Source organism: Sinocyclocheilus rhinocerous, unplaced genomic scaffold (genome assembly GCF_001515625.1).
Source record: "Sinocyclocheilus rhinocerous isolate Xijiao unplaced genomic scaffold, SAMN03320098_v1.1 scaffold950, whole genome shotgun sequence".
Lineage (NCBI taxonomy): Eukaryota > Metazoa > Chordata > Actinopteri > Cypriniformes > Cyprinidae > Sinocyclocheilus > Sinocyclocheilus rhinocerous.
This window is the reverse complement of record NW_015637169.1, coordinates 34,971-47,991: the sequence shown is the minus strand read 5'-3', so window position 1 is coordinate 47,991 and position 13,021 is coordinate 34,971. Positions and strand designations below refer to the sequence as shown.

General features: G+C 36.4%; 1 protein-coding gene across 1 annotated transcript in view; it reads right to left on the bottom strand.

The window, feature by feature from the left end:
- Positions 1–11,530, bottom strand: part of LOC107748801 (nuclear autoantigen Sp-100-like) — an 18,627-nt gene extending 7,097 nt beyond the window's left edge. Inside the window, exons 1-7 of the mRNA XM_016563762.1 lie at positions 11,430–11,530; positions 10,374–10,548; positions 9,991–10,209; positions 9,715–9,819; positions 1,435–1,586; positions 1,267–1,314; positions 977–1,058 (exon numbers count right to left, since the gene is read on the bottom strand). Coding sequence (XP_016419248.1) covers positions 977–1,058; positions 1,267–1,314; positions 1,435–1,586; positions 9,715–9,819; positions 9,991–10,209; positions 10,374–10,545 — 778 coding nt within the window. The 5' untranslated portion in view covers positions 10,546–10,548; positions 11,430–11,530. The remainder of the gene's footprint in view (positions 1–976; positions 1,059–1,266; positions 1,315–1,434; positions 1,587–9,714; positions 9,820–9,990; positions 10,210–10,373; positions 10,549–11,429) is intronic.
- Between the last annotated feature and the right edge of the window lie 1,491 nt (positions 11,531–13,021).

The window sequence follows — 13,021 nt, the reverse complement described above, 5'->3', positions numbered from 1 at the left end:
CATTAATGATATTTATTATTAATGTCACGAAAATTGTTATAGGATACTTATAGCCTATTGAATATTGGTTCAAATAAAGGCAATACGTCCATTTTATAAAGGTTTACTAATACTATAGTTAACTCTGGATTCAAGAATTAGCTTTTCATTAGGGCAACTATAAAGGACAATTTAATAGTTCTAATAAACTTTAATTGCAGAAAAATATGAATTCAATAATTAAGAGCCTGCAATATAATGAAATATCAATATTGTTAAATGCATTTTAGGTATTCAAAAATATCATTTGTTTTCGTCCGTTATTTATTAATAAATAATTTATTCCAATTGCCCTAACTCCAGCAAAACATTTATGGGGGACTGTGTGGGCCAGATGGGCTGAATTTTAGCACCAGTCCAGCCCTGATGATTCTCCTCTTCTAGGGCTAGAAAGAAGACCTTCTAATAATAAAACTATTTAAACTAAACTCCTTAAGGGAGCTGTATATGCTCAAAAGTTGTTGCTGCTTCTGGAAACCTGTTTGCTTTGACTTCATATATCTGGTGTTAATGTATTTATTCTTTTAATGTGTTGTAGCATGGAATATTTAGTGTGCATACACATTGTATCTCTGTATGTTGGAGATTTGATAAAAAAAAAAATTTAAAAAACGAATTATTCCTGTTGTAGAAAATGTTGTGGCACCAAGATAGGCTACTATGAAGTGGGGCACTTTGGTTTGCTATAGCCCCAGGGCCCTATGTGTTCTTAATCCAGGCCTGCCCTTCGGCACTGTGTCCTCTTCATTTCCACACACAGGTATTTCATTATTATTTCTTTGATTGTTTTCCTTACTGCCAGTGAAATCTAATGGTAGAAAAGTCCCAATTGTAATTTTTTTTATGTTTAAATGTTTTGCCTGTAAAGAAGTCAGCCTATATATGTTCAACTGAACAAAGACCTCTTAAAGAGGTAATAAAGACGCTATTTTCTTACGTTTTGTATGGTTAGGTGTCTTCCTTCTTGTCACATTTTGCTGAGATGATGAGTCTGCACCACATCTATCTGTCTGTGTCAACTATAAATAAAAAAAACATGAACATATCTGAGTAATTTTGCATAATGATTAATCAACGGTATACTAATGTTAAAATGAATCTTTAAAAAGAAAACCAAGTACCGAATAGATTAGAATCAATATTTTCATGCTTAATATGAAACACATGAATATTGTTTATGTTTTGTGGCTTGTGCGTTTGCTAATTAATTTGCAGTAGTTGAAATACCTGTCTAGATGACTTCCTCAGATATCCATACTGTGGCAGACACCTATTCTAAGATGGATAAATAACTTACATTATAATTAGATTTACTTAAATCATATGAGGACCAGTAAAATGTAGAAAAATATAAAATAAAATTCAAGCCTTACACCATCTGCACACAGTACATACCTGTATGAGTTTCTCTAATTGCACTTGTTGAAGGCCATTTGATGGCTTGTAATAGATGCTACTCTTCCACTTCTTGTTACTCCCCTTTCCTCCAAGCTCCTCAAACATACTGGGCGTAAACCATTTCCCTTTACATGAAATACACTTCTCTCCTTAAGACAGAGAAACATCATAAAGAACATATGAATAGGGAGCATATAATTAAAACAGTACATGTCTTTCTAAAACTAAATTTGCATTTAAATTTCTTTCTGACAATGAGAGAAAAATTTTTCTTAATCTCAAAACTTACCATTCTCATACCTTTTTTTGCATAAAAGACCAGTCATTTTTCCACAACGGACAGTCAGTTTTGTCTTATTTCTGGCCTCCTGAAAGATTTCGTCCAGGTCTAGGCATTAAAAAGGAAAGGATTCTGTAATTACAAGCTATCAGACTTGTATTGATTTTTCCCTGTTCTTCCCTTGGTTTTTTATTTATGTTTTTTACACACATCACACCCCTTTCATACACAAGATACAAAATTTAATTCAGCATTAAATGTCAACATTTAATTCTCTGCTAAATTAACCTCAACTTCACCTTTATTTAAATAAAAATGCCAAAGATGTGCTTTAATGTAGTCTTTAGAATTATAAAAAAAACACTTTGATTGTCTGAAGTTTTTTTTTTTGTATATGCTCCACCCATGCTTACCTGGACTGCTTTTACTTCTAGCTTTTTTCTTCTTGTTGGAATATGATCCTTTCTCCTTGCCATCTTGTTCCCTAATCTTTCTTTTTCCTCCTTGTTTTCCTTTACTTTTTTCCATTTCACCCATCCAGTCAGATCCTGAAGAGCTGTCCAAATCCTGCTCTGAATCTATAGATGATTTACCATCCATCTCCCGTGGGTATCTAAAGCACAGTCATCATTTAGTTGTGGATATTCAGAATTGGTTGCATGATGCGAAATAGATACACACTTGTGAACAGAATGAATGATTCTTTCAGTTTACACCATTCAGGTAAATCCATGCAATTTTCCTATTAAACTGTTAAGAGAGGACCATGTGCACAAATGCCTTTCATCATAAACATTCACTATGTCATAAAATATATATCTCTGTGCATAATTAATGGAAGGAAAAGATGACCTTACCGGTAAAACACAGAAATTAACCTGGCTGCACTTCAAACTACCACTACACTAAAGAGAAACTAAATGAAACACTGCCAGTCAGACTGGATTCTCTACTCTGGTGTTCCAGAAGTAACGTCTATCACAACACTCTGAAGACACAGAAACACAACTGACACTTGCTCCTTGGACAAGTTTGTTTGTCTTTGCATAAAAGAAAAGAAACTGGAAATGAAAAAGTATTGAAATATTCAGAAAAAGAGATCGGATTAGAGCCTCTCAGACAGATGCAATACAAACATTTTGCTATATTAGCATACACGTTCACCTAACATCTGTTTTTCACCTAACCACACCTGTCTTCTTATAGTAACTCTGCATTCCTGATGAGTCACTTCAATTGTAACATCAATCCACACATAAAACTTACTTTTAAAAATAATTAAATGAACATTAATATAAAACTAATACATATAATTAAATTAACACACACATAATATATATTTAACATAAAGCAGGTTATGTGACATACCTGGCTGCTTATGTTTAAGGTAAGGCTTTCGGTTCCAAAAACGTACCTTTTAGGGTATTTAAGTAGCCATAGCATTTCTCTGAACATAACCTGCTCCGGAGCAGCTTCTGTTCCAGGGTTACTTCGGAGCTATCAGCGCGCGCATGCGTGACCTACTGATGAGACTTCAGTGGGAATGACAGATATTTGCACATAATACATGTACACTATTATAATAAGGTAATGTTTATTTTATTCTAATATATTCATTCTGATCTGCATTCAAACGTTTTTGCAACGGGGCGTATTTTATGATACAATATATTTCTAAAACAAAAACACGTGATATCTTACTGTACTTTACAATATGGAAGCAAAATGACTAAACAAAATTTTTTTTTTTAAAAACGTATACAGTCAAATTATCTTTGCAAGCACAAACTGTAGTGCAACTTTTGTTTGGAGAAGGACAAAGAGAATGAATTAAAACCATATTGTTAAGTAAATTAAATGTGGTTTGATTCACTTAATACAAACACAAATTATGTCACGCCACCCTTTTAAACCAGCACTTCTCCACAAGATATTTTACTTAGCTAGTTAGTATGGTATGTTCCTACTATTGGATAAATACTGTTATACAAATAAGTTGATGTAAATCTGATGAGGAAGAGTAAAATTAAGTTCACACATGAGGGCTAGTTTCTCCAATTGCACTTGCAGGCCGATTGACAACACGTAAAAGATGCAAACCTTCTACTTCACTATTTAAAATGACTTGAAACATAGTATGTAAAGACAACTAGCTATAAATAACCCATTTTAGGGCAATTTCCAAAACAGTGTAAATATCTGGCTCTGTATTGTTGTTTTTTTTTAAACAGAAGGTATGTATAATCCAATGGCGTATGTTTAGACGGGCTACCTGTTTGTCAGAGCAGATCAGAAAGTGTGGTCGGACTGTTTAAAACTATTTTATTTTTGCAATCACAGAAATGACACATCTTACTTTTAAGGTACCTGGACACTGTCAGTGAAAGGTCTATAAAGAATAACAGAAAAGCAGAGGTTCTGTACAACACTGCCACCTGCATCCCATATTGAGAAAAACAATGCCTGCTGCAATGGAAAAATAGTAGTTGTACAGCAATCCTCAGATAAGAAATATCCTATCCATCCATCCTCCAAACCACTTATTCTATGTAGGGTCCCAGGATATTATCATCTTTTAGACATTGCAATGAGATCTAATTAATAAAGCTGATTATGAGTGATCAAAAGTGATTATAGGTACATTTGCCAGTTAATAACCTGACCCAGAGACAACATTTTTCATGGCTTTATGATGACTGTTATATTTTATAAATTATTTTAACTGCATGAAGTGGATTGAAACCTCAATGCTGTTTTGTTTCTGGAAAATGTGACAAAAAAAACTGAAATGAAATAAAATTGAGATTTTCACATTTTAAACATGTGCCAAAAAAACAGCAAAAGACTTTACCAAAAGATGTTAATTTTCTTGGCTATTGCACATTAAAACCAAACTTGTGTAATAATTATCTAGTAAAGATATATATTTTTAATCATAACCTCTCAGATCACAGTTCTGCTTTCTCAGTATTACCCCTAGTTTGTTCAGTGTCAAAGTTTAGTCTACTTCAGTGATTTAAAACTTCCGTGATTTGCTCCTCCTTGACTGAGGAGTGAATCTGGGGATTTTCAATAACAGCAGGAGTTAGACTGATGTATTGAGGCAGTGTGTTTTGTGACTGTTTTTCTACCAGCTTCTTCAAAGACAAATCAATTGATTTTAGGGTGTTGTTGATGGTATTAAACTGGTTTGCCAGAAATTCAAATAGCTGCATCTGGCCTGTCTTCTCAGTCTCTTCAGAAACAACAGGATTCTGCCATTCAGCAGGTGAATCACTGAAGTTCAGCTGAGCTGCTGCTGCTGCTTCATCTGTGGTCTGATTGGCCTCTACGACAGGAGATACTGCAGGTTCTGTAGCATCAGTGGGAGGTGCAGATGAATCTTAGTTTGGGGAAGGACAAAGAGATAAGAGATTAGACAAAGTCTGAAATTGTAAAACCCAATGGAAATAAAGAAATATTAGTACCACTCAGTAATAGACACTGGTAAGAGTTTTCAAAGGTTGCTCAGAGGTTACTGTTCAACTATAAATAATCTTACTTTAATGAGAAGCAAAAACAAGAGATATGAAAGTGACCAAAGATAGTCTAATAAAAATATGGTATGGCAAACCCATAAAGTTCAAAATAAGAGAAATAACATGACAGAAAATAAAAGAGCACACTAACCTCCAGCACTGGCAGTAGATTCTACCGGTTCTGTCATCTTTTTACTGACAGTTTCAGCTAAAATCACAGATTCTCTCCTGTTCTGTGCCAAAAAAAAGGATAAGATTAAAGCAATGCTTCATTTGTTAATGAAGGATATTTGGGCACAGTAATTGGGTATATTTCAGTAACTGAGGGAAAAAGTGAAAGATAAAGTTAGTTATTTGGATTAATTTTATATATTTAGTTATTTTTATATAACGACTCCCTCAGAATGTGAGCAGAATTTGTCATGTGAGTTATGACATCTTGTCAATAATAATAATAATATAAATTTATATATTTCCATTTATATCCCTTAAAAATATATTGTGATACATCATATGCTAAACTCAACCCTCCACAATAGGATAATACACATGCAGCAATAATTAAACTAATAATTTACAATTGATCAATAAATAAACATCTCACCATTTTGACTCTCTCAGCAACAGATACAGACTCATCTGAAGAACTGTCTGTATGTGGTAGAAAACAACCATAAACCTTTTTAGGGTCATTGTAGATGACCACATAAAAAACAGAAACACTAACAATGAGAGATAAAGCTCTTTGGCAATCTAGACTAAGCAACCTGGCTTAATATGTGCAAAACAACCTCATGGAAGTATGGTGGGGATCAGAGAACTAAAGAACAGGTAATAAACTCTAGATGGTGTGATAGTGAGACAGAGATCACTAACTAATAAATCTGAAATTAAAATGTTGATTCAAACTCACCCGGCTGGATTGTTTTCTCTTCAATTCCACACACAGGTATTTCCAGTCTTGGAAAACAGTCTTTTCCAGGACTCTGGAAAACCTTTTAAGGAGTTAATTAATTCACTCCTTCTTGTTACATTTTGCACTGCGTTTGCACCATCTCTCTCTGTCTGTGTCATCTATGGTAAAATACAGTGGTAGTGATTTTAAAACATCTCAGCATGATATTAGTAACTTAATGGATAATTTTCAAAAGTAATCTATAAAGCCAAAAAACTAAGTAAAAAATATTAAAGTTGATTCATAACCCACAGAATACAATCATTGTTGTGAGGCTGAACTACAACATATGAATATCATGTATGTTTTATGGCCTATGGGCTTATAACTTATGCATTGGTACTATATATACTAAATACCTGTCTAACTGACTCCCTCAGTTGTCCAAACTCTGAAAGACACCCATTCTAGGAGAAAAAGGAAAGTTCATTTAAATAAGATGAAGTTCACATATGCTTATAAAAATGTCAAATAAACTCAGATTTCACACTAGCTGAATACATACTTGTATGAGTTTCAGTAATTTAACTTGTTGACGACCATTTGATGGCTTGTAATAGATGCTACCCTTCCACTTCTTGTGATGCCCTTTTCCTCCAAACTCCTCAAACTGTCTGGGCGTAAACCATTTCCCTTTACATGAAACACACTTCTCTCCTGAAGACAGAGAAACATTATACAGAACATATAAATAGAGTGCACATATTTTAAATAATAAATTCTGGTTTATTAAAACGGACAGAGGGAAAGAGACACTTTGGCACTTAGCCATGCATTTACAAACATCTGTGAAAAAAATGGGTGGTTCTTAAAAGCTCAGTGCATTCAAGTGTGGTACTGTGATAGGATGCCACCTTTGCAATAAGCCAGTTTGTGAAATTGCATCCCTGCTAGATATTCCACTGGCAACTGTAAGTGAAGCATTTAGGAGCAGCAGCACGAAGCAAAGACCATCTAAAGTCACAGAGCGGGGTTGTCAAGTGCTGAGGATCATGGTGTATACAAGTCGCCAACACTCTGTTGATTCCATAACTGAAGAGTTCCAAACTTCCACTGGTATTAATATCAGCAGAAAAACTGTGGCAGGAGCTTATGGAATGGATTTGCATAGGTGAGCAGCTGCATGCAAGCCTCACATCATCAAGTACAATGCTAAGAGTTGGATAGAGTGGTGTAAAGCACACCACCACTGGACTCTGGAGCAGAGGAAACCTGTTCTGCGGAGTGAGGAATCACACTTCTCTGTTTGGCAGTCTGATGAGTGAGTCTGGGTTTAGTGGATACCTTGCCCAACTGCAAGTTCAGTAGAAGAGGGATAATGTGCTGAGGAGCGTTGTGCATAAACATGGGGTTGTTTTCCAGCATTTAGCCTAGACCCCTTATTTCCAGTGAAGGGAAACTTAATGCTTCAGCATACTGTACCAAAACATTTTGCACAATGCTATGCTTCCAACTTAGTGGGAACAGTTTGAGGTAGGCTCTTTTCTGTTTCCTGTTTCTGTTCCACTTCATGTTTCTTCCGATTCATAAAGATGCCAGTGAAGATGTGCCTGTTTGGTTAGAGTCGCCCTGAAGCTGTGCATCTTCAGAAGCGGAGCCGTGCGCAAAGTTACAAAAAATACAGTGCACACCGCCACGTGAAATGGGGTCTCACTCACTCAACGCACACAGCCACACACTCCACGATGACGTCTTTTTGTCCAAGCACACCTTTGCCCTCGTGCGAGTATAAACCAGGCTTGACTGTGCCGAAGTGCACAAAGCAAGGTCCATAAAAACATGGATGAGTTTGGTGTGGAAGAACTTGAATGGCCCGCACATATGTAGCCCTGACCTCAACATCACCTTTGGGATGAACTGTAACGGAGATTGTGAGGCCAGGCCTTCTTGTCCAACATCAGTGCCTGATGAAGAAGATCCAAGATGGCGGAGGGTAGTACTTGAATTTGAAGTACTATCAGCTAAATAGCACGGAATATCAAAATAGTTATAAACAATATACTGTATGTTAAAGTCTCAGTGGATGGTTACAGTAATCTACATTGCCGCACTACTGATAATCCTGACGCGGCCGTGTCATGATACATCAGAGCCGTCCATGTGGAGGAAGAGACTGATCACATCAACGCCATACCAAAGACGGATTATACATTTTATAATTTATAATGTGCATGTAGGGGCAAATTGACAAAAACTGTGAATAAAACGACAAGGAAAGAACGTCAAACAGATCGAAGAAAGATGGAATATGTTTGCATATATCCTGTTGACTCTGGTACTACTCTCGGGAGATTGTACATCTAAATCCAGGACCGACTATACCTCATTTGAATGCACCGGTGGCACTTACTACGGATGGTACACCTCAACAAGTGAAGGGTGATTACCTCGCTGGAGAGTTGCAGAGTAATCAGGATTTTGTGCATTTGTTTTCTAAGTTTTCTATTTTAAGTTGGGAACATTTGATTCAATTTGCTGATTTGGTACTTATTTTTAAGATCTTAAATGGTTTTGCTCCACCTGATTTTAAGGATTACATAGATCAGATAACAGGATGTATAGACATGTCGGCAGTGTTGGGGGTAACGCATTACAAGCAACGCGAGTCAGATTACTTTTTTCAAGTAACTAGTAAAGTAATGCATTACTCTTCTTCTGCATTCTACTGTACGGACGTAAATTTACTTTCCCTTCAGCCTGAGGCTTATTCATTTCACTTTTGGTGTGAAAAGGCTTTTATATTTGCCAAAAATATAACTTTTTTATTTTAAAAACAAACAAGCAAGCCCTGTCCAGATTTAAAAAGTAACGCGAAAGTAACGTAACGCATTACTTTCCATAAAAAGTAACTAAGTAACAGAAAAAGCTGAAAATATGGTTATTGACCCATCAAAATTGTGATCATTTATAGTGATTTATGGATATGGTATGGTAGTGTGTAATTTTGTGTTTCAATATTCTTAGTTTATTTTTTCCTTCTGTTTTCATATTTTCTCCTCGTTCTTAATTTGGTGTATTAATATTCTTTGTTTATATTTTCTTCCTGTCCTTAACATCAACCTGCCAAAAGGGACTATGGATGAAAATTAGCCAGTGTTGGCTAAATCTGGCGCATTTGACATATTTTGTGTACTATTAATGTTCATTGTCCCTGATTAAATAAAATAAATGAAATGAAATGACCTAACAATTGCTCCACTGGATGGGCAAAAATTCCCACAGAAAAACTCAAAAATTTTGTGGAAATCCTTGCCAGTAAAGTTGTTCTGATATAGCTGAAGCTGTTATAACTGCAAAGGGGGGACCAACTAACTAATAATGTAATTAAAGTCAAAGTGTAATGGTGAAGTGTCCCAATACTTTTGTACATGTAGTGTGTGTGTGTATTTATTTATTAAGTGACTCTACATTAGTTAAATCTAATTTCAATCTGACTTTAAAAACTGCATCTGCAATTTAATTTCTGTCTCACAATGTGAAAAATAAATACAATTAATAATTATTTTTGTCCTCCCAAAACTTACCATTGTCATATTTTATTCTGTACAGACAACCTGCCATTTTTCCACAACGAACAGCCAGCTGTTTCTTATTTCTGACTTCTTGAAAGACATCTGTTACGTCTACCCCTAAAAAAAAAACCATATAGAATAGAATATAGAATATTTTCTCAGGATAAAATCATACAAAAACAGTACAAAATTACTCTTCAGAATAAAACAACAACAACAAAAAATGTCTAGGAGATGTTTGACATTATTGGGAAGAAAACAAAACTAAAGTATTAAAGCATTAGTTACCCGTGTCATTTTTATTCTTGGTCTGGCTGTTTACACTGGATATTTGGTGGGAAAATGGCCTCTTGTTGTTACTCTGCTTGAAGCATCTTTGCATTTTCATTTTTTCTTTCATTCTCCTTCTGTCATCGTCATTAAAATCAGTTTCTGAGCAGTTTTCCTTCAGTTCACATTCTGGCTTAGTCTGCTTCATAACTGATTCAGCATTCATCTTCTTCAGGTCTATAAGGGGCAAATGTTATGTAATATTGGATCTGCTAATGAACCTCAGCTTACTTCATAAATGGTGTCAATGCTGCCAACTGTCTTGACGTGGTTTTAGAATCTTATTAAAAACATGAACAATATATAAAAAATATTTATTCTAGGTATCGTTTTATGCTTACCTGGAAGGCTAGAGTTTTTACTTCTGGCTATTTTCTTCTTGCTACGGTTTTGTTGATTCATCTTTCTTTTCCCCCCTTGTTTTCCTTTCCCTTTTCCCTTCTCGCTCATCCAGTCAGATTCAGATGTGCTGGCCCAATTCTGCTCTGAATCGGTAAATAATTCTCCATCCATCTCCTATGGCACGATAAGCATTTATTCAATGATTTTTTTTGTGCTCTTTGTATTGTAAAAGTATAATGTTGCAAATATAATCACTTGAAATGTGAATATGTGAGAGTGAGCCTAAATGGATTACACATATGAAAACAAAATACATATCATTAATTAATTTGAATGTATACAGTTCAGGTAAATTCATGCAGATCTTCTATTAAATTGCTTATATGCAGATGCCTTTGATAAACATTCACTGTCATAAACATCTAAATAAATAAATAAACTAGGACTATGCATAGATTAAAACAACTTACAGTTAAAATAATTAAAATGGGATTTCATAAGTTGTAACAGCAAAATGTTCTTCAGGGTTCCCACTCTTATCCAGTAATTTTGTGATTTACACTTTTAGTATATGTATGCAGCATTTCTAAGACCATGAGAACTCTTTAAAGAAAAAAGTCAATTTTCAGGCCTTTGATGCACCCTTGGAGGTTCTCCAGGCGCGTTTTAAAAAATGTAACAACTTTTAACTTGAGCACAGCGTTTTGACGCTGCAAACGACGACGCGTCGACGTTCCTGTAGCACGTGTTTACATAATAGAAAAACAACAGAAAGGCAGTGGAACAATGGAAAAAAGATTCGAAACATTCACGTAATGTAGGTAGCCTAGATATGTGTCCTCTCAGGACGCTTCTGTAGTTGCATTTTGTTTCAAAATCAGCACTACAAGCTTCAAACAATACTATTTTTAAAAAAGATCTCAAGCACTCGATCTTTTAGAAGTAAACAAGATAACAGAAATCGCCAGTCAGCGTCACTGGAAAACAGGTTGTCTTGAAATAAACACATTCAAATACTACTCATTAACAGCAATAAGCATTAGCTTGGTAGTTACCTCAAACTCTTCGGATACAGCGGCGTATTCTGAATTATCGTCCGACTGCAAGAAGAGAGAAAGTGGGCGGAGAAGCACGAGAAGGGGGCGTGCATGACTGAAAAGGATACGCGGGATATTTTCGCTTCAGCTGGTATTTGAATCATCCTTCATGTTTTAAATAATTCAAACACACTAAAGTTTCATTACATGCTTTTTTTTCTATTTATGCATTGTGCCCCAGTAAAAGAGTCAGGATAGTTCACCCAAAAAGAAAAGTCTGTTATCATTTACTCACCCTCGAGTTGTTTCAAACCTGTATGAATTAGTTCCCTTTCGATACTACACTCGTATTGCGTCTGCTAGACCAGGGGCGTAGCCATCATTTCAGCAGTGAGGGGGACAGAAATGCTATATATAGGCCTATATATATAAAAAAAAAAAAAAAAAAAATTATATATCTATATATATATATAAAACATTACAATATAACATTTCTGTAATCTATACAACCTACCAGTCAACAGTTTTTGAACAGTAAGATTTTTAATGTTTTATAAAGAAGTCTCTTCTGCTCACCAAGCCTGCATTTATTTGATCCAAAGTACAGCAAAAGCAGTAATGTGAAATATTTTTACTATTTAAAATAACTGCTTTCTATTTGAATATATTTTAAAATGATTGCTGTGATCAAAGCTGAATTTTCATCATCATTACTCCAGTCTTCAGTGTCACATCCTTCAGAAAGTATTCTAATATACTGATTTGCTGCTCAAGAAACCTTTTTAAATTATTATTATTAGAATATCAGAATGATTTCTGAAGGATAGTGTGACTGGAGTCCCCTGCCGCCATCCGGCGATTCTAAAAGAGCTTACTAAAAGAGCTTGGCGTTGTTGCAAATGCCGCACCGTTACTGCGGTTCGTGCGGGGTCTCCCCTGCACGCTGATGACGGCCACACCGAGTGCGTTTCCTGCTTGGGGAAATCCCATGCGGAAGCTGCGCTCACGGGAGCTATTTGTTCCCACTGCGAGAGCTTCAGTCTCGCCTCTCTCCGCTCACGGATCGCTTTCTTTTCAGAGAGCGACTCCGCCCCTCGTGCCCTCCCGTTTTCTTCCTCCCAGGGACCTGTGAGGAAAAAACAACGGGGCAGAGGGGTCGAGCGACCGGCTGCGAGCGAGCCCACGTCGGCCCAGTTCCCGCGTGCCTCGCTCTCTCCCCTGGCTGTCCCTGGCCCCCCGCACTTTTACGAAGTGCATGGACGTGCCTCTCGCCCCTCTGAGACAGATGGGAATCCGCATTCTCAATTACCTCGACGACTGGCTCGTTCTGGCCCAGTCAGAGGCAGAATTAATATCACACAGGACCCTCCTCCTCAGCCACCTGGAGTGTCTGGGACTCAGGGTCAATTTTGTCAAGAGCTCGTGCTTTGGCTGGCTTTGGCGGGCTTCGTCGCCATAGGCTCGTGCAGCTCCGCTGCCTAGTCATTGGTTCGTTTTTAATACACTGCACAAACCAAATACTTTGAGAAAAATACTTTTTTCCCATATGCGTCTAGCAGACGCAGTACTCGTTCCCGTATCTCAGGGAACCGAGGTTACGTTAGTAACCG